Source organism: Onychostoma macrolepis, chromosome 09 (assembly GCF_012432095.1).
Source record: "Onychostoma macrolepis isolate SWU-2019 chromosome 09, ASM1243209v1, whole genome shotgun sequence".
Lineage (NCBI taxonomy): Eukaryota > Metazoa > Chordata > Actinopteri > Cypriniformes > Cyprinidae > Onychostoma > Onychostoma macrolepis.
The window spans coordinates 16,051,139-16,077,535 of NC_081163.1; the positions used below are offsets into that span (position 1 = coordinate 16,051,139).

General features: G+C 37.1%; 1 protein-coding gene across 15 annotated transcripts in view; it reads right to left on the minus strand.

Annotated features, from left to right (window-relative positions):
• The window catches only part of lmo7a (LIM domain 7a), a 44,925-nt gene that overhangs the window by 13,802 nt on the left and 4,726 nt on the right, over window positions 1–26,397 (minus strand). For 10 of the 15 annotated variants that reach the window (XM_058786598.1, XM_058786597.1, XM_058786595.1 and 7 more), the window contains exons 3-15: window positions 24,068–24,137; window positions 20,060–20,166; window positions 11,307–11,337; window positions 10,183–10,296; window positions 9,379–9,574; window positions 7,576–7,816; window positions 6,781–7,068; window positions 6,259–6,540; window positions 5,201–5,356; window positions 3,178–3,909; window positions 1,365–1,394; window positions 620–746; window positions 52–191 (exon numbers count right to left, since the gene is read on the minus strand). In XM_058786598.1, coding sequence (XP_058642581.1) covers window positions 52–191; window positions 620–746; window positions 1,365–1,394; window positions 3,178–3,909; window positions 5,201–5,356; window positions 6,259–6,540; window positions 6,781–7,068; window positions 7,576–7,816; window positions 9,379–9,574; window positions 10,183–10,296; window positions 11,307–11,337; window positions 20,060–20,166; window positions 24,068–24,137 — 2,514 coding nt within the window. Of the gene's footprint in view, window positions 1–51; window positions 192–619; window positions 747–1,364; window positions 1,395–3,177; window positions 3,910–5,200; window positions 5,357–6,258; window positions 6,541–6,780; window positions 7,069–7,575; window positions 7,817–9,378; window positions 9,575–10,182; window positions 10,297–11,306; window positions 11,338–20,059; window positions 20,167–20,374; window positions 20,432–24,067; window positions 24,138–26,397 lie in introns of those variants that run through there. The other 5 variants (XM_058786604.1, XM_058786602.1, XM_058786606.1 and 2 more) reach the window with 5 other exon arrangements.

The window sequence follows — 26,397 nt, forward strand, 5'->3', positions numbered from 1 at the left end:
GTTTAAGCTTCACACAACTACTTGATTTAATGTATGTAATTGTATGTTCACCTCTCATCCTGCATTTCCTTGAAGGTCTTTGATTTCCTGATGCCGCCTGAAATGATCTGCTCAACCTGCTCTCTCTCCTCTTTCTTCTTCACAATGTCAGAATTCACACTCTTGCGCTTATTCTTCCACCTTGTAAGATCCTGCAGGGATGAGGAGAAAGACGCTCAGCCTCCATAACTGGAGCACAGGTGCTTATTCATAAGCAGTAACGGTAGGAGGGACATTTCAGGGGAAGGGTGGAGAGACACGAGGACAGATTGAGAAGTGAGGGAGGACTAGATTTTGCCGGTGTCCTATTTTGCCTGTTTGGCTCCACCCGACTCCATTTCCCGTGTGAATTAGGGGCCGTACATGACCTAAATACTGTACTGAAGCTCAGTCCAACTACATCCACACTACAAAGTACCACTGAACAGTTACAGACTACAGTTGCTTATTATTGTTGCGATTGTGTGGCTTGAAGTTGAGGTGAGGAAATCTTACTTGTCTCATCTTTCATTGAACCACAGGCCAAACAGCTGCAGCTATAAACACGATCAGTAACAAAACCTTGTGACCCGATACTCACATCTTGCCACTTATCCTCATTCTCCTTCAACCGAGCACGCATCTTCTGCATCTCTTCAACTCGCAACTCCATCGACAAGTTGCTGAGGTTCATCTCACCTTCAGTGATGTCGCTCACTGATTTGCTCCTGAAAACAGATGTTTTTCCAAAAACATTAGCAGTCAGGAAAAAAAGCCACGCATTAGGATGGAAAAATTATTTAGTGGATTGTAGCCATTCAGCTTTTTGTTATGAGTAAAAGTGTTACATGCTCTCATCAAGCAATTATACATAACAGAAATTTACAAGACAAAATACTGAAGGGTTAGTAAAACAGCAGGCACGTTCCAAATATTCTTCAAGCCACAATTAGTTGTCTTACTAGATAACTAATGAGTTGTCACAAATGTTATGTGGCAACTCAATGGGTTAGTATTTCATGAGTGACCTATTCAATCACTTTCACTCATGCTCTCTTACCTGTGAGAGCACAACACTTCTGCATTACAGAAATACATGTGCTTTCGGATATTTCCAGAACAATATGATTGACACAGATTTGAATTAAATTAGCCAGCAGTATGTGTGACTGTAGTCTACACTGCTGAAATTTTTTAGGCAGCAGCCCATGGGGATTAAAGCATTGTGAGTGTCCGTGTTTAATGTAGGGGAGAGCAGAGGAAACAAAGGCCTACACAGCATCCGTGACCACACACACACATACACACACACAAACGTGCTGTGCCTGCACAAGGCCACAACTCACCCCTCACTACCAGAGCTTTTCTGGAGCAGTCTAAGGAACCAAAGAGAACCACAACAACAACATAGTCATATATTGATATGATGATTGACAGTTTTTATTAACTGACCAATAAAGTGTTGGATGCTCACCAAGTCTGCATTTATTTGATCAAAATACAATAAAAATGTTATGCAATTTAAAATAACTGATTCAATGTTAATATATTTTAAAATGTAATTTATTCCTCTGATGACAAAGCTGAATTTTCACAATGACAACATTTTAAATGTCTTCACTGTCACTTTTGATCAATTTAATGCAACCTTGCTGAATAAAAGTATTAATTTCTTCAAAAACATTTTCACTGATCGCAAACTTTTAAACGATAGTCAAGAGCTTAGTCACACAACTCCAGCTATGATCAAGTGCATAATATATATATATATATATATATATATATATATATATATATATATATATATATATATATATATATATATTTTTTTTTTTTTTTTTTACAGTACACACAGTCATGCTTCAACATTAGGTCAATTCTCAGACCCAGCTGCTTGACATTTAAAATGTGCAAACAATATTAAGTGTCAGTTGTAACTTGGTTTAGGTACAGTTTAAGGTGAAATGACATCATTGGAAACTTGTAGAATTCCCCACCAATCCCAGTGTGGTTGCTCTTTTTAATGCCCCGACATTACATGGACTCTGATCAAATGAAATGTTGTACTTGGGGTTCAAGTGCTAGGTGTGTTTCCATGGTCACATAAGTGTAAGTTCCAGCTTTCACAGGATCACAAGGGTGTGGGGAATTTGGAGCTAAAGCGCATTGTAAGCTACCTCGTAAAGAGTGAATGTGTCTGACTAGATTATTTATAGACATTGCTCAGGTTTTAAAATTCCACCACAGCATAGCTGGATACACTAGCACCTTATAAAGCCTGTTAGGAGCCTTAACTTAACGAAAGCCACAGCAATGGAGTCTGTACATGATGTATCACTTTCTTAGATGCATTCATCACCAGAATCAGTCTTTTTATTAAACACAAACAAAATGCAATTCACAGGCAATTGATCAGTCTCTGCAAAGACAAAAAAGGTCTGTCTGTATGGCAAAAATCCTTTTCTTTGGTGTTCTTGTAAATAGCAAGGTTTATGCATCCTAATGCAATTATGTTAAAAGATAAATTAAACAAAGTAAACAAAGTTAAAGACCAAATAAATAAACCATTTATCCACCTTTCAGACTTAGTTGCTATAGTTAAATAACTAAAATAATAATAAACTGCATAAAACTGCAAAATCATTTGTACTACAAACCAGTGCATTTATGATTACACCAATAAATTAAAATGATATGATAACAAATACCAGTACCAGCAACATCAAGGAGTATAAAGTATTGTTTTTGTACAGTTAAAATTACTGGAAGGGACTGACACCATTGCGCATTCAAATAAAAAATGGCTGTACCTGCTCTTATGTTAAAAATAGGGTGGGTAAAACACAGGATGGATCAAATTTCAATGCTGAGAACCATTTTTACATCAAGACTTCATGCACAAATTGCACAAACCAAAAAGAAGTTCAAACTTTGAAGCCAGTCCAACATAATTCAAAAGAAAATCCAAATATCTACCTGTAACAATTATTCATCAAGTGGCAGGTCTCATGCAATCAAAGTCACACCCATATTAAACTCACAAACATCTGCCATTGCCAGTATCAGATCATAGTTAACACGAGAATGGGAAAAGTACACCGCAGCTGAGATCATGATGACAAGCGCACACAGGCATTTCTGCAGGCTCAGAAACCTAACCTCTCCACCATCAGCCTCTTCCGGTATCGCACACGGCTGGCCTCTCTGATGGCTTGCCATTTCTGCATATCTTCCTCACTGCAAGAGAAAGAAACACCAGGAGCTTCTCTTTCCATCTTTCCTTGGGTATTTAAAGCTCTTAGCTTCCTAAGTAGCATATCATCTGCCTTCAGGTGCTGTTCTGCTCCATGTTTAATCTCTGGCTTGGGTTTGTGCTGTCTGGGTTCAACTGGGTCACACATCAGCTTGGCCTGCAGTTTTGGTGGCAAAGCCCATGCCTCTGGAATAGGAACAGGGTGGTAGTTATCAGGGGCCCCAGACAGAGGGTGATGACTGATTTGCTGTTGAGCCCTTCGAAAAACCACATCGTCTTTTTCAATGTCAGGATAAACGGGTTCACCCTCATGCCGGGGCTGAATTACCACCATGATGTCGGCCTCCGATCTGCGGCGAGGCACCAGGAAGTTACCATACTTCAACTTGGCCAGGTCATCACTTGAGTGGAAGGCTTTTGTACGACGTGTGAACATATCGTCATTTTCCAAATCAGGCAGGATGTCGGCAGAAACGTTGTACGGGTCGTTAGGGTGTTCACGCCCAAGGAGGGGACGCTTTTCACATTTTATGAGTCTGGGGCCAGAGGCGGGATCCGGTCTGGGCCAAAAATCAGGGGGCTTTAAATTATGCAGCACAGCAGTCTGCTGAGCAACCGTGAGAGGTTGTGTTTGGGAACTGTGGTGAATGAAAGGAGAAAAGAGCAAAGAAAGGATTCAGAACATGCAAGGGGACAGTAGGAGAGTGCAAGTGTAAGAATCAGTAAGCAAGAGTAGTGCATGCAGGAGGATGCAACTAACCATATAAGTAACAGCAGCATTGTGAGCACTCTGCCACAAAATACTAAGAAGTTATATTCACTAAAAGTTAAATACAAGAACAGCAAGTATTTTTAAGAATCGTGACGCAGGCCACACAACAGTTCATAGCGACCACGACTGTTAAGGCCACAAAGCATGATCACTACAACTGATAACTTTAAAGTTTTAATAACTGCTCGAATTTCTTGAGAATAGCAAAGTAGTCCACACCACAACTATAACGATAACAACTAAGTTGAACAATATTACTGGAATCACATTCAGAACAATATTTTTTTTCCAGTTGATGAATGATAAAAACATTGAGTGCCAATCAAAATCTATCTGACTTTAAAGTGTTTGAGCATTTAAAGTGGCAGATGACATAACTACAGTGCAACTACACTTATAATAAACAGAATCTAGTTATGTGTTGGTGTCGATGCTAATATATTTACTATACATAGTTATCATTTTTGGTACGAACAGGCTTTGATAAATGCACCAAAATAGAGCTATAAATGTGGTCCATAAAATGCATTCATAATATTTCACATCTTCTGAAGCCATATTATAGCTTTGTGTAAGGAGAAGACAGAAATTTAAGTCATTATTCACTGATAATCTTCCCCTTCAAGTCAGCTGTGGCAAATCGTTCAAGAGCTGCTGTAACCAGATCATCAGTGTGTTTGTAAAGCAATTGATCAGTCAGATTTCTAAACTGAATCAGCTGTATTCACGGACACATTATATTATATTGTCTCAATTGTTTTTGAAGGAATAGCTTAATGGAGGGCCTTTGTCCTCTTCTCACACAAATCATGGGCTTCACTTGTAATGAGTTGCAGGAACGACTTTCATTACTATGAACAATGTTGTTGGAAAAGAGCAGCATAAAGATTCATCTTTTTGGGTGAACTGTCCTTTTTGAAGGAAACAGTCCGGAATTACGTGAATATTGATACTATGCTGACAATTCTCACCATTTCCATATGGATACAATTGCACTTGTTTGGTGAGATCACTAACATTCATGATGATGATTTCGAATAAAAAACACTACATGCTAGTAAGCACCAGTTCATACATTTATTAGAACATGAGGAGAAGCTGATTGGGGGAAGTGAGTAGATGTCCAGTCCTAATGCATATAGGGCTGTGATAAGGACCTGAGTGTGGAAGTGAGGCTGGACTGAGCGAGGCCTTCAGGTGCATGGGAGTGAGAGGAAGGGGGTTCAGACTGAGTGCGAGAGAAAGTAGGTACAGAGAGCCAGGGGTTGACGTCACCATCTGATTCTTCAGAGGACGAACCTGACTTCTTGTGGCTGGAAAATGTGAGGTAAAAGAGCACAGAGAAAGACAGGGGAGAAAGGTTAGCAACCATCACCACAGAGAAGACAGAGAGGTAACAGAAGCCTTAGTGAAAAAGTAAATAAGCCAAAAAGAAACCTCAGGGTTTACAGTGCACCAAAACTATTTGGACATTTAAGCCACACTTAAAAATATACGAAAGTATAAGCAAAACTGATGTACTGCTCAAATCAAAATTTGGACACTTAATCGATGGTTGATTTTGTAGAACACGTCCATATGACAGGTCTAGCACCATTTGTTTGCAGATTCCACATCATTTTGTAATGTATTTTTTATCTATGCAATCTACAAATTTAAGTGTGACCTAAGTGGCCAAATGCTGTACTTTTTTAGAGTCAGTGTATTGCCAAACATGTCTTTACAGTGTATTAGAAATTAATATCTGAACACTTAATGGACTGATCGAGAGGGCTAGGAATTGAGAAAAGGTTCTTATTTAGATTTAATAAAAAATACTGTAAATGCAATTTTTTTTTAAATTTCATTTTTGAAAGATTTTGATGAACAGTTGCCAATTTTAATAAATATGAAGAGGTGATTTATTTTGATTTTATTGTTCTGTTGAAATCTAAAACTCAACAGCCTCTTATTGGAATGAATGCAGTAATAATGGAATATTTTCCGTTCTTTCTTCCTCAAAATTATGAAATATTGTCAACAGAAACATTATGAACCAGAGAATCTGAATCTCTGCTAAGAAGCAGAATCGTTAATGATTCCCTTCCCTTCTGCTTATCTGATACATCACGCATATGTTGAAAAATTAAATATTCCTGGAATTTTCAAATTTTTATTAATTTTAATTATTTGTGGTATGTTGTTTCTCTTTTTTTTGCCTCAGTACCGGACAGACCTGAAACCTTGGATCTTCCTGTACCAAGGCCGGCGCTGGGAGCCCAGTTTGATCTTCTTCACATGTGCATCCTCCTCAGGTGTCCAGAACTTGGGCAGAAATTTATCAAAAGGCACTGTTACAGACGGTTGAGGCGTCAGGCCTACTTTACGGGCATAAAGATCATCTTGAACAGGATCAGCATAGCCAAACTCGTCATCCTCTTCTTCAGAGTCATCATAAACGCAGACACCAGCCGATACAGGTCTCCTGTAAGTCCTCTGAAGAGGCTGTGACTGACTGCTGCTCAAAAGACAGCCATTTTTGTTACATACTGCCAATGATCAATGCACATCAAACCATCCACAATTAACAAGCACAGCAAACCAAATAAAAAGCAAACACTGAAAACAAAATGTTTCAAAAAGTCCACACTATAGGCTTAAAATCAAGCGAAATAAAGACATCACAGCAACGAAGAAATCCCACAGTTAGCACTGATAAAATGGCAAACAGATGCATGTCAATGATGCCAGTCCTGACCTGAGATGGGTCAGTGTCTGCCGGGACACATTACTGTCAGCCACCTGTGACCTGGTAGTACACGGGACAGCAGTTGCCTCCAGGCTCATGGGTAAGGCAAAGTTGGTCGGAGCGACAGGGGAGGGGCTGTGAAACCTACGACTAGCGAGGTCATCTAGAACCACGTCAGCATCCGGTCGGTCTGCATCCGAATCACTGCTCTCATACTGATAGGCCAAAGACGGGTGAGCAGATGTCTGGGATTTAAACCCGGTGATAGATGAAGGGTCTGAACCTGCCCTCTCATGACTGGGACGGACCGCCAGTGATGGTCACAAAAGCACAGTGCCAAGATATAGTGGGAAAAATAAGCACCGGCAAAGACAAACCAACAATGGAGGAATGTAATGATAATGAATCTAGAAAAAGTGAATGACCAATAGTTCACATTCAAATCTTTTGATTGCAGATTTCAGAGCACACTGTGAGTCATTGTCGAGTTCTTTTAAAATTCAAGAAGATTTAAAATTAATATTTTTTCTCTGCAGGAAAATCTGAGAAGCTGGAGACTAAAGAAAGTTTTGCTATCATTTTAATTTCGTTGCTGTCTAGGATAGAAACTTGTGGATTTTCTATCCTATGGCCTCCTTAGAGAAAGAACAAACTTACAGAAAACATTTTTCTGCAAGCATGATCTGGATAATATCATATATCATTGGTCACCTTTCACCAAAGTAGGTGAATATATGCCGTACATTGAACCCCCCCCACTATGATCTATGACCACCCCTATGATATAATGTAGACTTGCATTACCTTGTAAAAGTGCCATCATCTTCTGTGAACATAGGGCTAGCCCAGCTTCTTCTGTCTTCATCATTTCGCTCTGCACGTTTCTTGCGTAATGGTGCTGGAACGTAGCATGACTGCTTGTCCTTTGATGGCAGAAACTGATTGTACGGAGTGGTGGTCTTAGGTGCTATGACCAGTGAACGGCGGTATTCTTTATTTTCTGACATCATGAAGCTCAGATCTGCTTCAGGGTCACTGCCACAACCTGGAGAAACAGCACAGAGAGCCAGGAGTGTGAGCTATAAACACACACATGCACCCATGATTGTTTTTCTATCCTGGTGGGGACTTTCCATCGACATTTATTGTTTTTATACCGAGCTAATGATGTTTTCTAACCCATAACCATAAACCCTAACACTTACAGAATGTAATGGAATAACTTTTTTGAATTTTCAGATTTTCATTTAGTGTATTCATGAAGTTGTTTTTCTGGGGACTGTTGGATAGTCCACACAATGTAGATGAAGTCACATTTTACTATCCTTGTTAAATTTGATTCAGACAAAACACACCGTGCAAAAATGAAAGTTATTCATCAGAATCTATTTTACACAGAAGTCTCACCAAATTTGATTATATTTATCTTAAAGCAAGAAAAAACTATTTGCCAATAGGATAAGAAAATAAGCTTACAGTAATTCATATAATTATAAAACACTACCATTCAAAAGTTTGGGCTTAGTAAGATTTTTTATTTTATTTTAAAGATATCATTACTTTTTTCAGAAAAGATGCATTAAACTGATGAAAGGAAATTATATTTCAAATAAATGCTGTCCTTGTGAACTTTCTATCCATTAAAGACTCTTGAAAAAAAGCATCATGTTTACACAAAAATATTAAGCAGTACACTCATTTTCAACTGTGATAATATTAGAATGGTTTCAAAAGGATCTTTTGACACTGAAGACTGGAGCAACATTTGCTGAAAACATATCTTTGCCATCACAGGAAGAATTTACATTAAAAATAGTAAACAATTATTTTACATTGTAATAATATCTCACAAAATTATTGTTTTTACTGTATTTTTGATTAAATAAATGCAGCCTTGCTAAGCCTAAGAGACTTATTTCAAAAACCTCTAACTTTTAAAAATTAGAATTCTCAGAAAATGTCTTCATTGTCCAAATATAGACAACAAGACAACTTTTTTTTTTTTTTGTAGCGCACTCATGCACATATTTCTATGTAGTAAACATGGCAGTGGGAAGCGACTGACTCATTAACAGGTCAGTGGGGAAAAAGAAAAAAAATGTCTCACTGTAGTGAATGTGTAGAAAGCCCAGAACACTAATTATATCAGCTGCTAATTACATCAGCACCTTCCTCATGAGCTGCAATTGAGCCGCTGAGACCATGACGGAGTAGAAAGCTGCTAATGCCACTGAAACGCAACCAAAAGAGTATGAGTGGATGGACATTTGCACTTTCCATCAAAAAAGTATCTGCTGACTGTGGCAGTCAGCAAAATATAGCTCATGACAAAAGCCTTAAATGGTATCACTCATACACCACTAGAGGGCACCAAGTATTTGTTTTGATAGGCAAGAGTTAATTAATAACTACATTGCAGCTCAAGTAAAGTTTTTATTTTCTGTGGCACTTCACAGCTTATTTCACTTGCTCTGCTTGAGTGTTTTTTTGTTTGTTTCTTGTCCAAAAAGGCAAAATGAGAGACCAAACTTCACTTTCATACAACTACTCTTCTCTGACTGCCTCAAAGTCAAGTTAGAACACATAAGAGAGACTGAAGAGTCTTACCCTCGCTGCTTCCTTTGAGTGTAGCGTCTGAGGATGTGCTGTAAGTTCTGGAGCCCAGTGAGTTGAGGCTGTCTAGAGAGTCTTCTCTCCTGTGTCCGGCTTGTAGTGGGAAGAGCTCTTCTTTCTCTGAGTACCAGCTATCTCTACAAGAGCTGTTTCGCACACTGCCCTGCAGTGATGTGCAATCCTCTAGTATCTGTCGAGCACAAGGGTGTGAGTGTGAGGGACCAACACACAGCATGCACAAGGGAAAAACACAAACAACAAACACAGCATACAGCCTCCATCAGTGCATAAACACAGTCTTGCTCATGAGAATCTGCTGTCTTTTCCATTGCAAGTCATGCCATTGAAGCTGATCATGTACATAGAAGTGTTTAAACTCTGTTCTGATATTGATGTGTATTAACAAAAAGATTTGCATGGTTATTTCTGACTACAATAACTGAACTATGCAGAGTTTTAAATTTAAATGGCAGGTTTAATGACAAAATGATTTTGATGGCACTTCTATGATAATATAATAAGCATGGAAAATTCTATTTAAATTCAAATAAATTATTTTTTCCATATGTAAGAGTCAGTATCAAAGCAATTAATTGCTATTGGCTCACTGTTCCTTAATATTTAGTTAAACCATGAGCCCAGTCTGCTGCATTCTTAGCAAGATATTTTAAATACCAGAATGGACATAAAATGATATTTACATGGTCAGCCAGTCTCCATGGTATTCAAGCACTACAATTTAACATCTAAAAGTAAATACTACAGTCAAATACTGCATAATGTCAATACATATCTTACCTTATACAGTGCTTTGCCAAGTAATCCCTCGAAAGCCTTTAGATTTAGGTAAGGTCCATTATAAAAAGGATCAGAATGTGCCTTTCTGCCCAACCAGTATATGGTGATCAGAACCTAGGAAACAAATCAACACAACTGTATTCGAACATATTGCAACAAAGATATGATTCAGTGATAAAATCCAAAGCTACTTCGTCCCTGGCTACATGCTGGGATGTCAACAGAAACTAGCTAAATCACCATTTAAAGATTAAAAGCCATTATATAACCTGGCCCTTAGTTCCTAAAAAGATGCTCTTTGAGCCATTTCTCAAATTACTCTAATGTTCATTTTAATGCATTAAGTGTTTAAATATTTTTGTTCAAATTTTAATAAATGCTGTTTTTTTGGGTAAAAAAAAAAAAAAAAAACAAAAAAAAAACACAACAAAAAAAATATTATAAAGAACAACTGTTTTCAACTGTGGTGATAATGATAAATATTTCTTGAGCACCAAAACAGCATATTAGAATGATTTCCGAAGGATCATGTGACACTGACGAAAATTCAGCTTTGCCAACACAGGAATAAATTACATTTTAAAATACATTCAAATAGAAAAGAGCTATTTATTTTCACAAGATTACATTCTTTTTTTTTTTGATTCAAATAAAAGCAGCCTTGATGAGCAAAAGAGACTTCTTTCAAAAACATTTTTAAAAAATCATACTGGCCCCAAACTTTTAAGTGGCAGTTTACATTTCAAGAGGCTTCATCACTTGAAATAACTTGAAATTTACCAACATATATATTATGGCCTGCATATTTTGTTCAGACATTCCCACTTCATTAAAGGTGGTTTAAGCCCCCTTTAGGCCACTGCATTTGTTCTCAAGAAAGGTGTCTTGAGCAGCGTACTTGAGTTTTAGATAAAGCCTCTTGAAACGTTACTATTATATACTGCCACTGAGCTACTTTAAGAGATAAACAGACAACCACAAACCACACTATGGAAGCTGCAAAGTGAGCATTTTATTTGACACTGCACGAATGAAGCCAGACTCCTAAAACTCCCAGCATATTCCAAATGAACAAATTAGGAGATAAACATGAGCAACCCAAATAACTCAGCATTAACACTTACATTTTTGAGCCTCCTGCTGCTCTCCTGATGCCTGTAGAGGAGAAGAGGTGTTTGGTTAATCACTCACAGCCTGGGAAAAAGACAATAAAAAACAGTGGGCATGTTTTGGGTCTCTGTGTGCTCTGGTGAATGAGCTAGAAGGTGAAAGCACAATCCCATCAGGCCAGCTCCCGGTAGCTCTATACAAAAGGATATGCACTGAAAACACGTTCACTCAAACAACCCGATGAACAACAGCTAAATAACCCTACTAAAACTAGCTCCATTCTAAATCGACAGTATATATTTTATGTCAGAAATGCGACAAGCACATAAACAATAAAACAACGATAAGACACAGTACATGTGCTGTGTATGTTCTACTTTTATGTCACCTTCTTGTCCTTGACAGGTTATTTATGAGCACTGTCCCACAAGGTAAAGACCAAATAGGATCACAATAAAAATACCAAATACCTCTATGTAAAACGTCAATGGAATTTTGAACTTAAGATCCTTGACATCCTGTTGCTGTGTGTGTAACTGAGGCATTTCCTTCTTTTTGACCAAGGAGATTATATAATACTTCAGCCATTTGCTCTCTGAATTGGAGGTCCCATGCTTACTAGCTAAACTTTGACTTGGTTTTCCCTGCAACTTTCAGCATATGCCTTAACATGAAATAACAAATTTATGGAAAATTACACCCATTTCCCTAGAGATATAGACAATACAATACAATGACACTGGGAGGACCTGCACTGTAGGTACATACCATCCTGACACAACAGAGCACATTCTTACAGTACTAACAATACACTCTCAAAGTCAATACAATACATTTTGTACAATACATGGCTGTGACAGCCATGATGCAAGATTTATGACACAAGCTAGAGTGTTCAACAGCTGAGAGGTTGGAGAGCGATTATGCTAGTCAGTGACCTGTGTGTTTTTCAAGCTGGTGAACCTGTATGACATGTTCAACTTGCTGAATAAAGGCGTTCACTGCTCTCGATAGCAACAATTTATTGCTCCAATAAAAGACGTCAGAGGAAAAAAAGTATGTGCCTGACATCGGAACAAAGTCCACATTTACAAAGCTGCTGAAAAAAAAAAAAATTCAAGAACATTCTGCCTTAAACGCTTGTTACCTAATGATAATTTATGAGCCCTGAAAAAGCCAAAGGACTCTTTGTTGGGGTGAGAAAAGATAGAACCTCAAGGGTGTATTTTGGTTTCATGTGATCAACGGTTTACTCACATGAATATGAGGTATTTATTTATCAGCAAATCCTATGTGGGGTAAAAAAAAGATCAAAAGATATTATCTAACGGAGAAGGCACTGATCTTGAAAGGGAAAGCTTTCAAGATCAGCTAAATCAGCATTTCTGATCGAATCTGATAACAAAGAAACGAAAAAAGTTAAAATTCTGTCATCATCTATTCACTCTTAAGCTGTCATGAACCCATATGACTTTATTCTGATGAAGATTTTTTTGAAAAATTTTCTACTGGTCCTCTTTTTCTTGCAATTACAATGACTGAACTTTTCAAACATTAAAAAGAATGCAAACACACCATAAACCCATAAAATGCATAATAAAAAGTAGTCAGCAACACTTATATTATCAAAAAAATTATAATATGTGGCTTTGGCTTTGCAAGATATGCAAATAAAGCACATGGACCACTTTTCCTAAAACTTTTTTTGAGCTTTTTTATTATTTTGGAGTTTGACAGCCTCTGTTCTAATTCATTATATTGAAAAGAGTGGCCAGTATATTTATTAAAAATTCACTTTCAAATATTGACTTTTTGAGGTGAATGACCCCTTTAAGTTATGTTAAAAAATAAAAGTAGTGGCACTGGTGTTTAACAGCCGCTCATGCCACTCTTAATTCTCCATCCTTTAGTAAGAGAACCATGGCTGTAACATTCCAATTACAACAGCTCATTTTTCTACTCAAAACACTGTCAGACATAATCAGAGACAAATGCTTTTCAATGGGATCTCTATTCACACAACAGACTTTAAATGCTTTGAACTAATGCGTCTAAACAAGTACAAGACTGCGTCAAATAATCACCCGTCTGTTCCCAAGACAAAAGACAAAAAAAAAAAAAATATGTTGTTTGCAATAATGTTTGTGTCTGTGAGAATATAATGTTTGCACTGTTACATTCTCACAAAAGACAACATCAACCTGCTGCATTCTGTAATATTTGTTAATGAACTCAGAATCTGAGCTACATTCCCAAGAGCTTTTTTTTCTTCTGGTAGTTTTAGGGCCTGAAGGTACAGTCAGTGCCATAAACAAGTGCTGTACTAGCCCGTGGGAAAGTCACACTGACATTTAGGATGTGTCTCTCTCTAGAAACCAAACCATTTCTGAATGTGTGATTATTGTGTCATGTCAAAGTAGAACACAATAGAAGTTTCTAAATGATACTATGCTGTTTCACTCTAAACAATGTCCAAACCAGAGAGGCTCATACAGCTGTTGTGCAGTGAAAAAGCAGGCTAGTCTACAATAGAGATAGAATATTGCCCACGCATAATCTAAAATACTTACACATGGACAAAGTCCAGCCCTCAGTTACACAATATCAAAGACATAATTCTGGAATTTTCAAGTCATACATCCATCTTCAATATCGGAATGATTCATGTCCATAAAAATGTGGTAAAGACCTGCCAGTCCCTTTTGGGCAATGCAATAAAATGACGCAGTGACAATGGTCAGGCAGGTTCATGACACATCAACACCCTTTATTTACAAAGCCTAATACTAGAGGGTGTGTGTGCATAGCTGGGATATTAAGAGCTCACAGCCCAGTTCAGTAACATTCAGCAGGTAAAGAATGTTCCTGGTTTTATGAACAAATGCTAATAACGAGTCATGTCAGATTGCATCAATCTTTCATTGTGTCTTTGCTTTTTATAAAGTCTTCACTCACAGCCCTATGATACAACATTAACATTTCAATGGAGGTGTCAGCTGTGATTGATTTAATGCCTCCCAAAAGACTTGATACATCTTTATCCGAATCACCAGCTATAATCCACAAGTAAAGATTGCAAAGATATCATTTTCACTAGCCTGATGAGCGTGTCGAACAAACGCAACACTTGTTTGTCTGTGTGGACAATTGAGTAATTCACAATGTACTAGTGTTCATGTCACAGACACCACTGATGCCATCCAGTGCCACACACCATTGAAAAAATAACCTATTCATTCTCCCACAACTCTTATAATGAAAATCTTATATTGCAGTTCACAACACTGTGAATCCAGAGTGGTTCTTTTACACTTTCAGCATGCAACAGTGCACCGACAGTACTTATTTACTGGTCTAAATGGAGTTAAACCATCATTCAAAACTTTGGGGTTAGTAAGACTTTTTGGTCACACTTTATATTAGGAGGCATTAACTACTATGTACTTACATCCAAAAATAAGTACAATGTACTTATTGTGTTCATATTGTATTTCAAAACACTTTTGCTGCTATTAAAGTGGGATACGGGTAAGGTTAGGGACAGGTTAAGTGGTATGGGTAGGTTTAGGTGTAAGGGATGGGTCAACAGTGTAATTATAAATGTAATTACAGAAATGAATTACAGATGTAATAGCATATAGGTATTATTAACAATAAAAGTACAATGTAAGAACATGTATGTACACAATAAGTGCATTGTACCAAATGATTAATTTAAATGTAAGTACACAGTAGTTAAGGCCACCTAATATAAAGTGGGACCAACTTTTTTAATGTTTTAAAGTCCTCTATGCTCACAAAGGCTGCATTTATTTAATAAAAATGCAATTTTTTCTAATTTCTTATTATAAATGTTGACAACAGCTGTGCTGCTTAACTTGGTAACACTTTACAATAAGGTTCATTAGTTAACTACATTAGTAAACATGAACTAAGAATGAACAATACTTCTACAGCATTTATTAATCTTAGTTAATGTTAATTTCAGCATTTATTAATGCATTATTAAAAATCACAAGTTGTGCTTGTTAACATTAGTTAATGCACAGTGAACTAACATGAACAAACAATCAACAACTGTATTTTCATTAACTAACATTAACAAAGATTAATAAATAGTGTAATAAATGCATTGTTCATTGTTTGTTCATGTTAGTTAATACATTAACTAATGTTAACAAATGACACCTTATTGTAAAGTGTTACCCTTAACATTTTGGAAATATTTTTTTCCCAGGCATTTTCAGTCTTGCTGAATAAAAGTATACATTTTTTACTTTTGAACGGTAGTATATTTAAATCTAATAAAAAGGAATACAACATTCAACATTTCCATTTTTAAGTATTTTTCCACTTAAACATAGCTAAAAAATAACCAGCAGCCGACCTCAAACAAAACATCTGCATGTGCTAAGAGAAGAGAAGTCAGTGGTTTATCTGGCAATCAGTTCGGAGCTGGAGCATGAGATGATGATATCGGCGGTTAATAAAAACACTATTGTTAATGCCACACTGTACTAATGCTGTAAAACCTCCGAAACAGATAAAGCATGACATGAAGCCAGAGCATTTGTAATCACATTTCTTTTATGGTTAATTTGGCTGTCTTATTTGAAGCTATGTACAGTATGACTCCTTTTGAAATCGATAACTGATGATTGTCCATAATTATTAGCACTGTCTGAGGGCAAAAAGTGAGGTTTTATCAACACTCTAAATCACTAAAATGCACAACTCTAAACTACTGGAATGCAGGAAAAGATATAATTCTTTATCATTAACTTTATGCAATCACTAGTAACACGGCAATACGTTCACTGGATGAGACAATAATAAAACACAGAGACAAAGTTCACACAACTACAGCAATGAAACTTTCTGAACCACCACTAGAATACCTATTTTCAAAGAAGCTTCATGCCTGCCTGTATGTTCAATACATCCTACATTGACACAGCACTAATAAATAATGAATCTACAAAACAGCAGTCATGAAAAGCTCTCTTATGTTGGACTTGAAAACTGTTTTCCAGAATCCTGTTCATCAGTTAAGTAAATTTTTCAGTTCAAGAAAAAGAAGTTTAAATTAAATAAATGCTACTTGAAATAAATCTATTGTCAACTGGAATAAAATATAAAAAACCTACATTCATTTTATTTCAGGCAAGGCATCATTTCAAATTTTTATTGAAGTCAACTAAAACTGAAATAAAACAGTTATAAAAATCACAAAAAACTAAATTGCTAACATTTTAACTAATATGAAAATAGGAAATATAAAACTCATTCAAATTACATTGGTACTAAATTTAATTTGGGATGTTGACATTTAAAAAAACAACAACTAATACTTATAAAACACACTGGTGACTGGTGTAATTTGCAGAATTAATATAAATATTTTAAATTATTATAAATAATTTAATATTCAAATTAACAATGAACTTTTTGTTCACATAACCACAGCATTTAAAGACATTACAATAAATCATATTATTAATTAATACTTTTATATAAAACTTTTTGATTGGTAGTATATAGAAGTAAATAAGTTGTATTAGGTAGTATGTCAGTATACTGATCGCGTTTACTAGCAGACATAAACAGGCCATGAAATGAGCAGCTGTCGTGCTGGAAGAGGCTGCCTGAGGGACAGATGACCCAAAGTTGTTTCCCTCTCTGAAACACTTGCTTTTCATGGGCCGATGAGTAATGATGAATGCAGGCCCTGCTTATCTCAAGTCTGTCGGCAATAAGCTGCAATATCTCCTCACGTTGCCTTCTATGTGACTGCGAACATTCGGCGTCAAACTCCACAAGGGCTGTAAACCTCAGATCAGTGTGAGAGATCAGAGAACTTTAATGTAGCGTACAAACTATGCCCTCACATTGAAGAAGGTTTACTGCCATCTGTATTAGCAGTTGGTGAAAGAGCATTGAAGCAGGAAAGTGGCACAAACAATGTATCGCTTCAGAACACAAAAAAATGCATGGCATTTGCTCGAATGATTTGGCAAGAGTTGGGTAAAAAAACCCTTTTAAATATCACTGCTGGACTGCAGTGCAGAGTGGGTCGAGTCTACTTCTTGACCAGCTTACAGTTAGTATATGCAAATTGCACGGCCTACACAAACCCACAACAGAGAACACAAGCCAAAACGGTAGAGTTTATGAAGTAAACATAAACATGTTCCTGAAGATGTAAAGTTACACCAGGAGAATGAAAGAGAAAACAAACTATAAAAAGTAACAGTCAAGAATCATATCACTGCTGCACTTCGTCTAGTGTCAAAAAGTGACCTTTCAATTCTAAAATTAGGACCCCTGGAACCCTTCCGACAAATGTCTGTCAGTGGACGCAGATAAACCCTCACACACACCCTCAGACATATACAAGTGGAGTAAGTGACTATAATTATAGCCTATAGGCACTGGATGAGTTCTGTTTAATCAGAGCCTCTGTACGGTTGGCATGGCAGTGAGGGTGTGGCATGGTAACCGTCAGGCTCGCTTTGTTTAATCTCAGCGTCTGATGGCACTGTCACTTCAGCTAAGGTAACAATGACATGACAGGCAGAAACTTCCAGCCCTCCCTCGCCATATTCAAAGCAGTCTTATCAATATGAGCAGGCTGACTTTACATATTTGAATGTGACGTGATACAGCTTTGATAGGTCACAATGGTCCAAACGCACCAATAATTTGTGCTTGACTAGTTCAAGCCAGAGCTGAACACACCTTAGTCAAATGAAGCGGTTCACAAAAGGATCAACTATGAGAAAACACAGGAACAAGATGAAAATCAGTTGCAGACAATCCACTGAATAGTTCACCTAAAAATTGTGTTGTTTTTCTTCCTTAAAACACATAACTTGAATTTTTGAAGAATATCGTTAGAACTCTTTTTTTAAGCTAATTAAAGTGAACAAGCTGCTAAGCTCCAAAATGACAAAAACGCACCATTAAGTTATGATTAATGCGGTTCAGACTGTGACTTGTGTGGTGTAATTCTTTCTAAATCTTCTGAGGTCATATGATGAGGTTATGTGAGGAACAGACCAAACTTAAGTCGTAATTCACTGAAAAACCTGACATTTGACATTTTCCTTGCCAGGTTCATGAGAATTCGTAAGAGCTTACAGGAGTAGTAGTGTTTCCCAATTCATGAATGAATCTTTTTGGTGAAACTGACGAATCAGGTCATAAAAGCAGTCTCGATGATTCATTTACTGAACTGATCCAGTTTTCAAGTTCAACTCATTGACTAAAATGATCTGGCTAACAAACCACTGATGAAGAATATCAGTGAATGACTGATCTGTTAGTCACAGTTGTTTGGAAGACTTGGAAAATATTGCACAAGTCAAGCAAACTACTTTTATTATACTTTTATGGTCCTTTACTTCCTTTTTGAAGCTTGGAAGCTTTAGTTTCCATTCATTGTAACTGCATGCAGTGTAAGATACAAAAAAAAAAGCTGAAATTTTAACTAAAATGAAAAAAAACAACAAAAAAAACAGGAAATGTATATAAAGAGCTTTCAAATTACATTGGTACTAAACAAAGGGATGTTGGCATTTTTAAAATTCTTATAAAACACACTGGTGTAATTTGCATAAGCAAATTAAAATATTCGAATGAATAATGAAAATAGCACACAAGTCAAGCAAACTACTTTTATTATAATTTCATGGCCCTTTACTTCCTTTTTTAAAGCTTGAAAGTTCCCATTCATTGCAACTGCAACCAGCACATTATTCAAAATTTCTCCTTTTTTCTTCAATGGGAGACAAAGTCAGGACTGGAATGACATGAGGGTACAAAAATGATGACAGAATTATTATATTTGTGAACCTTTGTTTTGAACCTGAATCACAAATGTTCTAGTTCATTTAAGTAACTCGTAAAATATAATAGCCTAGTACTTCTTAGTGGTTTTGTTTGCAAATACCAGAGTGCTATTGCGGTGATGAACATGTCAAAGCTGGATTGACAGATCTCACGACGTAACCATACAAGACACACCTGTGAGAATATGAACAGGTTGATCAACATGCCATGTTTTTCCACCCTGGTCACAGGCATGGGCTGAGCCAAAACACTGAAACTACAACAATATATGATTACAGATTGCACATGACATAAACACCTGCGAGTGGCAAATTCACCCACAGCACACGCGCAAAAAGTCCTTAAATCTCTCTTCATCTCGGATTTACACATACACAAGCCAACTGTCAGCTTCTGATTCAGCGATAGTGAGAGTTTATGCTTCACTGATGAGGGTGATTCTGTTGTTTTAAGATCAGATTATAGTTTCATTTCGACTCACCTCTGCTCTGCTTCATTTATTGACTCTTCTCTAACTTTCAATTTTCACTTTACAAAAGGGCATATCTAATTCATGACTTTCATTTAATATTCAATTCATTTTCACAAACAAAACAAGCTGGGAACGACTGAATGATAAATGTTACAACGCTATTATGTCAACAACCACAACATGTCCCATAAATGTATTAATAATAGCCATTCGCACTGAGTCTCATACAATGAATTTAAATAACTGGCTTGGTAATACAAGCCTGTTTCACAAAAGTATGTGGATATGAGACCAGAAGACAATAAAATCTGCCAAAATCACCATCCAGTGAGCCATAAACAGTGGTTGGACACATTCTGTTGCAGCTAAACCACTGCTATTTTCACATTGATGAAGGGTCAAGCATATTACAGAACATTGTAAGTTGAGAAAACAAAAACTTACTTGACAGTCACACGTGTGGATAAGTCTTGAAGGTCTCCTGGGTGGAAAAGCTGGGCCTCTTTTAGTCCAAGCTTTGCACAGGCTTTTAAGAAGAGGCTGATGTTGTCCTGTCAACAGAGAATATGTGTCCACCTTGTGAGTTAGACAGAAGTCATATGAGAACTCTTTGGCACACGCAGTCCAGAAATCATTGCATCCAAAGTTCAGTTCAGTGAGCTGAAGCAGTGGGAGGAGACGAAAGAGGGCAGGTGGCAAATAAAAAGTGATACCACAAGAGCAAAGAATGAAGGCAGGGACCTCACTGATTGACAGTACCTGTGAGAGCAGGAGTTTGGCCTCGGGGCGGTGCAAAAACATGACAGAGAGTATCAACGCCACTAGTCCCCTCCCCCACACATGCACGGCAGTCACACAAACACACACACACACACACACACACACACACACACTCTCCCTTTTCACTCGCTCTAGACTAACCCAGACACATACCTACGTGTGCACAAACATAAACTCAAGCATACTCTCCCTTTTCACACCCAGAAACCGCCACTCAAATCTCTCAGCAGAATATTTGAGGAATCTTCAGGGCGGTGGATTATTTTGGAGACCGGGTTGCCATGAAACACAGGTGACTGAAACGACAAACTATTTCCCCCGAGCAAGTGTTAAAATCGCTTGGTGGGTGGGTAGGGAAATGCTTAAATATAAAGGAAACTCGAGATTGTGTGTGTGCATTCACATACACATCCGGTATGTTGATGAATGCAGACTATCACGGCACTGATGTTGTGTTGTGACATCATTTCAATTAGATTCGATCAACCACATGGATAAGATGTTCAGAGTGTGCAGCCCACCCTTTCCTGCTTTCCAGCTTGCTCTAAAATAATCACAGGGTGCTCTGGTCTATATTTAAACAGCAAACATGCTTATTAGCAGATGGCAATGAGGAGCTGCACTTCTGAATCACCTCCTTGCTTAAACTGTTAAATCCATAGTCTCACCCTGACCCTTTGTGAGGGTCAAAGTATCTGTTGAAGTATGTTTCATCTGTGTTTAAAGGTGACAAATGCGTGTCTGAAATGAAGTTCATAGAAAATTGATGTCAACAAGATGTCTTTTAGCGTTCTGTTCCTCAAACAAATCCTCACACTCCAATAGCTTGATCAGTGTCCTTAACCTTTAACCTAGACTTATGCAAAATATCTAAGATATGAAAAAATTCAGCTTGTCATCTGTTTACCTGAATACCTGAATGCTAAATGTCTTGGAACAGGTGGCTAGGAACAAACAGACCTTTACATGGAATTTAAAATGACCTACAATTCCTTAACAGGTCATGTAAATCCAACCATTAATAGGTGTTAATAATTTTACACAGATAGCTTCAGGACAATGACACAATAACTGGAGTTTGTCAGATACCTCTACCAATAACAATATCACCTTGCCACAGCAGAATACTTCAGATGTATTAAATTTAAGTTTAGTTATTAGGTTTCACACAACACAAAAGTTACATGTTCAATCCCAGCTATATGTGACTCAGGATCTATAACTTTTGTGTCCTTGAAAAATGCGCCTAACCAAGGTTACTACAATTAGCATATTGTATATAATATATAGAGTATTACTAATTATAATTAAATAGAAAATGTAAATGCTTATGTAAATATTTTAGTGAAAAGGAATTTGGCAAAAACAGATTCCTAACTACTGTACGTAAATAAGTAAAAGTTAAATATTAATGGTATAAATAAGTTAGCAAAGAAATAGCATCTGAAAACGGCATAGCTTTGGGTCAAACCAACTGCATAGTAAAAATTCCTTCAATTCACTTAAGCAAGTTTTAACATTCATTAGTTAGCATACCAGAATTCATCTCAAGAACCAAATTGTGTAGACATGATGCAGAAAAAATCTTTATCTTTACAGTCAGTGCACATAATCCTGTCAGAAATTCTCATTTAGTGATTACAGTCCTCTGACAAAACTATCAAGCCGCTTGTCAAACACTGTTTTGCGACAAACACTGGTTGGTTGGTTGGTTGGTTGATTGATTATGATTCAGGAATTTGGAGGTCTTGTATACCATACATTCATATTTTATCCAGCAACGTATTGCACAGGCATCACTGGTGATATGTTTGCAATCTAAGGTATGTTAAAGTACATTTGTGACCCTGGACCACAAAACCAGTCTGAAGTCGCTGGGGTATATTTGTAGCAATAGCCAAAAATACATAGTATGGGTTAAAATGATCAATTTTTCTTTTATGCCAAAAATCATTAGGATATTAAGTAAAGATCATGTTCCATGAAGATATTTTGTAAATTTCTTACCGTAAATATATCAAAACTTCATTTCTGATTAGTAATATGCATTGCTAAGAACTTCATTTGGACAACTTTAATATTGTCCGATCCTAACAAACCATACATCAATGAAAAGCTTATTTATTCAGCTTTCCAATTTCAAAAAATTTACACTTAACACTGGTTTTGTGGTCCAGGGTCACATTTGTGTGAAAAGTGTGTCAGCATACAGGTAGAAGTTCTCATATGAAACATGTTGTTTTCAGTAAACTATTATGGTGAACAGGAAATAATGTGCCAGTTCATTAAAAATTGAACACTTTCATATTATGGGTTTAATAAAAGTAAATAATAAAATATAAATGCTTAAATGCCCACTTTTAAGAGCTAACAAGCCTGGTGGCCTGTGGAAAATTCTATTCAAATAATCAGTTCTGCCAATTCTCCTTTCACAGTGGTGAGACTCGTTGCAAATATATCCATCCAGCTCAATTATGGGGGGTTTATGAAGGGCTATGCTCTAAGGAGTCATCTTTCTGCTAAACCTCAGGCTAAAGCCCTGCCAGAATAACTTTTCTAATGTGGCCGACCAGCATGCCACACAAGTGTAGGCTTCCTCTCTTCAAATTGTTAAAAGGAGGATCAGCTATCCAGGGAAACACAAGGGTAAACCACGGCTCCGGGTTTGATGGAACTACGGGAAAGTGATCCAGAGATCAGCCGAAGCCAAACCCTGAGTAGAGTTTAGCGATCCAAAGCCAGAGTCGCTACACAGTCCACAAAACCAGAGATTTCCGCTCTTGCACTAATGAGCCTTGATTTAACAAAATATAAATCCTCTGTATTAGAATGAAACTGTTTCGAACAAAAGCAAAGCAGCCAGAAGGAACAATAATGGCGCTGGTAAGATTTCAGAGCCTTGAATGAGCCTTTCATTCTGTGGAAAAATATCTTTCATCAGTCATAAACATAGCTGGATAAGAGCATTGTGTTCTTTTGCATCTTACGGTTTGCTGGGAGGTCAGAAACAGCTCTCTTACGGACAAACTTTACAGGCTCAGCAGTATTTAGCAAAACTAAAATATACTCCAAACTATGTGTTTTTCTTTGCATGCCTTTGCTTAGCCCTTGCCATGTAAGCCCTCAATTGTGAGTTTAGGCTGTGCTTGGTAGGTTTTGGGGTTGGAAGCATTTTATGGAAATACCGCTGTGATGCTGTTGGACATGCAGATGCTTATCTAAGCTTACCTGGGTCAAAAGTTTTAAAGGGCAATGGGAAATAAATGAGCATGTTTTGCATAGATTATGCCAAAACAGCTTAATTCAGGCCCATATCCAACTTGTCTATGCTCTTGAATTAAAAAGTCCTCAGAAAGATTTATGTGTTTTTTACAAGTTGTCATGAGAGTTGGATGATCTACTCTTTTCTACATGCATATGGATTGTTCTTGATGGGGAAAATAATCACAATGCTTACTGTTTGGCAAATTATTCCTATTAAATACCAAGTATAAGTAAATGATCAACCCTGTGCAATTCACACTTAACACCCCTGTACATGTAAACTGTTTGGCAAATCATTCAAATCATTAAGGTTCTTAGCCAAGGTGAAATACTACAGCTCAAATAATATATGGATGTCAAAGTACAAATAATAATAATAATAATAATGATTAAAAAAAAAAAACGTACCAGGCCAGCAATAGGTGTGGATAATCGGTTTAGCCTCTTGACGACGCCAGGCCTGATCTTGTTGATCAGACTAGAAAGAGAAAAACAGAGCAAAATTCTAAACAATTATATTGTGTGTCGGTTGCCAGTTTATGGCTTCCTTTAATTCTGACCATCTGGCTTCAGTTTACAAAGCCATCTAATGCCCTGAAGAAAATACAAACAACTCTCTGTGGAAACAGACATCAGTCAATAGCCTCTAAGTAGGCTAAGTCTAGTTTTGTGTGAAAAACTTGGAGAAATAAACATTGAAAATAAAAGGTGTGTACCTAACAATGAGTGATGAGCATGAAACATAATATGCATGAAACTTGATTCCTGGCTGTTTTGGTTATGTGTAATAAGGGGAGAGACAGCCATTAACATTTTAATGAACTGTCCCATCCAGTGTATCTTCTCTTTCTTTAACCACAGAAGTAAGAAAGACATACAGGTTTGGAATGACACAAGGGTGAGTAACTGACAGAATTTACAATTTTAGGTGAACTCTTTAAGGAAATAACAGAGCTGCATTTTTTCTAAACAATATGTAGTGCTGGCATTATCTTCCCTGTTTGTGATCTTTAAAACTGTAAAAATGTGTATCCTGCTCAATCACTGAAAAACTTGTTCACACACCTATGAACTCTTTAAGTTCAAGTCAAGACTTTGCTATGTCAACCCCAGCGGTAGTTTCACAGGAGTCTTTGTTTAGACGTGAGATCCAGAGTGACAGTATCCTCAGGTAATGTGTGCCTTTGTCCACTCATGTGGAAATGGCAAAGCTAATAGCTTAGTACAGACTGAAGGAAAGCAGCATGAGAGTGCAGGAGCAGGACGGTGAGATTCTGCACTGGACTGTGGTAATTAGTCTGCTGAGTCACTCGACTGACACCAGCATGTCAGACCAGCCCACGCACTGCCCCAGAACCATCTAGTCAGGTTCAGAAATGTGCTGAAATCCCTGAGCTTGCAGCATGTCACACCCAGTCCACCGACCCAATGCACTCTCTACATAAACAGCACAACAGAGCTGCTGCAGAAGAGTCCTGAGTGCCGCCAATCCCTATGTGCCTGCACTCTGCCCTGCTCAGGTTTCTGAACCCTGCTAGAGTAGTTGGCCCTATGGATCACCTCTTCCCAGCTGTCCTTTTAAATGCTCTGCCATCCGTGTTGTTTTCCTCTGCTGGGCTTACTAATGCTTCCTGGGATGGAACAGAGTGTGACTGTGGCAGCCGGGTACAAATTATGTCTTTAAAAATAGCTGCATGGCATAATGCACATTAAATAACACACAGCTTAGATGCTAATTCCAAATGAAACAGTTCTGGTTAGCTTGCATCACATTTCAACCAACAGGTAAAATGTTGTTACAGAGCATAATAGAAAAGTAGTTAAAAGGATAGGTCGTCCAACATAGAGTAAGCTCAATGGAAAAATGTGCCTGTACCTATACTTTTGCAAACCAAAAAAAACCAAAAACATATTTATCCTTTTCATGCAAATTATGATTACGGGGGCAGATTATCAATTTTCAAGACTTATTTTCATTCAGTTCCTTGTACAACACTATATTATGACCTCAAACACAGCGCATAAACAAATTCACTTTGACATTTACATCTCCATATGTTTAGCTTTTTTGACATAGTAAACTTGCTCGATAGCTCCCCTGGTAAAGCATTGCATTTGCAATGTGGAGTATGAGTTTAATGAAACACAAGTCATGCTAAAAAGCTCAAAGTCTTGACAAAGAGAAGCAAGCTAAAATGGTATGGTTGCTTCAGCAAATATGTTTTTATCTCACATTTGCTATTAAAAACACTATCGATTAGTTTTAGGATTGGGTTTGGTGTACATTATTTTCAAAAGCGATACAGCATTAACCTTTTAGTGGCTCAGCAAATATTTCATTTCTGAATTTCTGAAATGTACAACAACCAACAAAATAAACTGTTGCCAGATTTCACCTTCACCTGCCTGGGTTGAATAGTTTAAAAGCCCAAATTCCAAAATTAATGTCCAAATCCATATAATTGTTTTCTTCTACAAAACACAAAATAAGATATTTTGAAGAATGTTTTAACTGTTTTTATCAATGGGGTCGAAAAATTACAAGACACTGTAAAAAGTTAACATTACTGATGTATAGCCAGATTAGATTTAGGCATGCATATGCATGAGTTGATCAATGTTTTGATTTGATTTGATATTGAATAACCACTTAAATTTTTGCTCTTTACATCATGCAAAGGGATCTTTTTGATCAAGGACACTAGAGTTGTATAAATTACTTTTGTTACATTTATGCA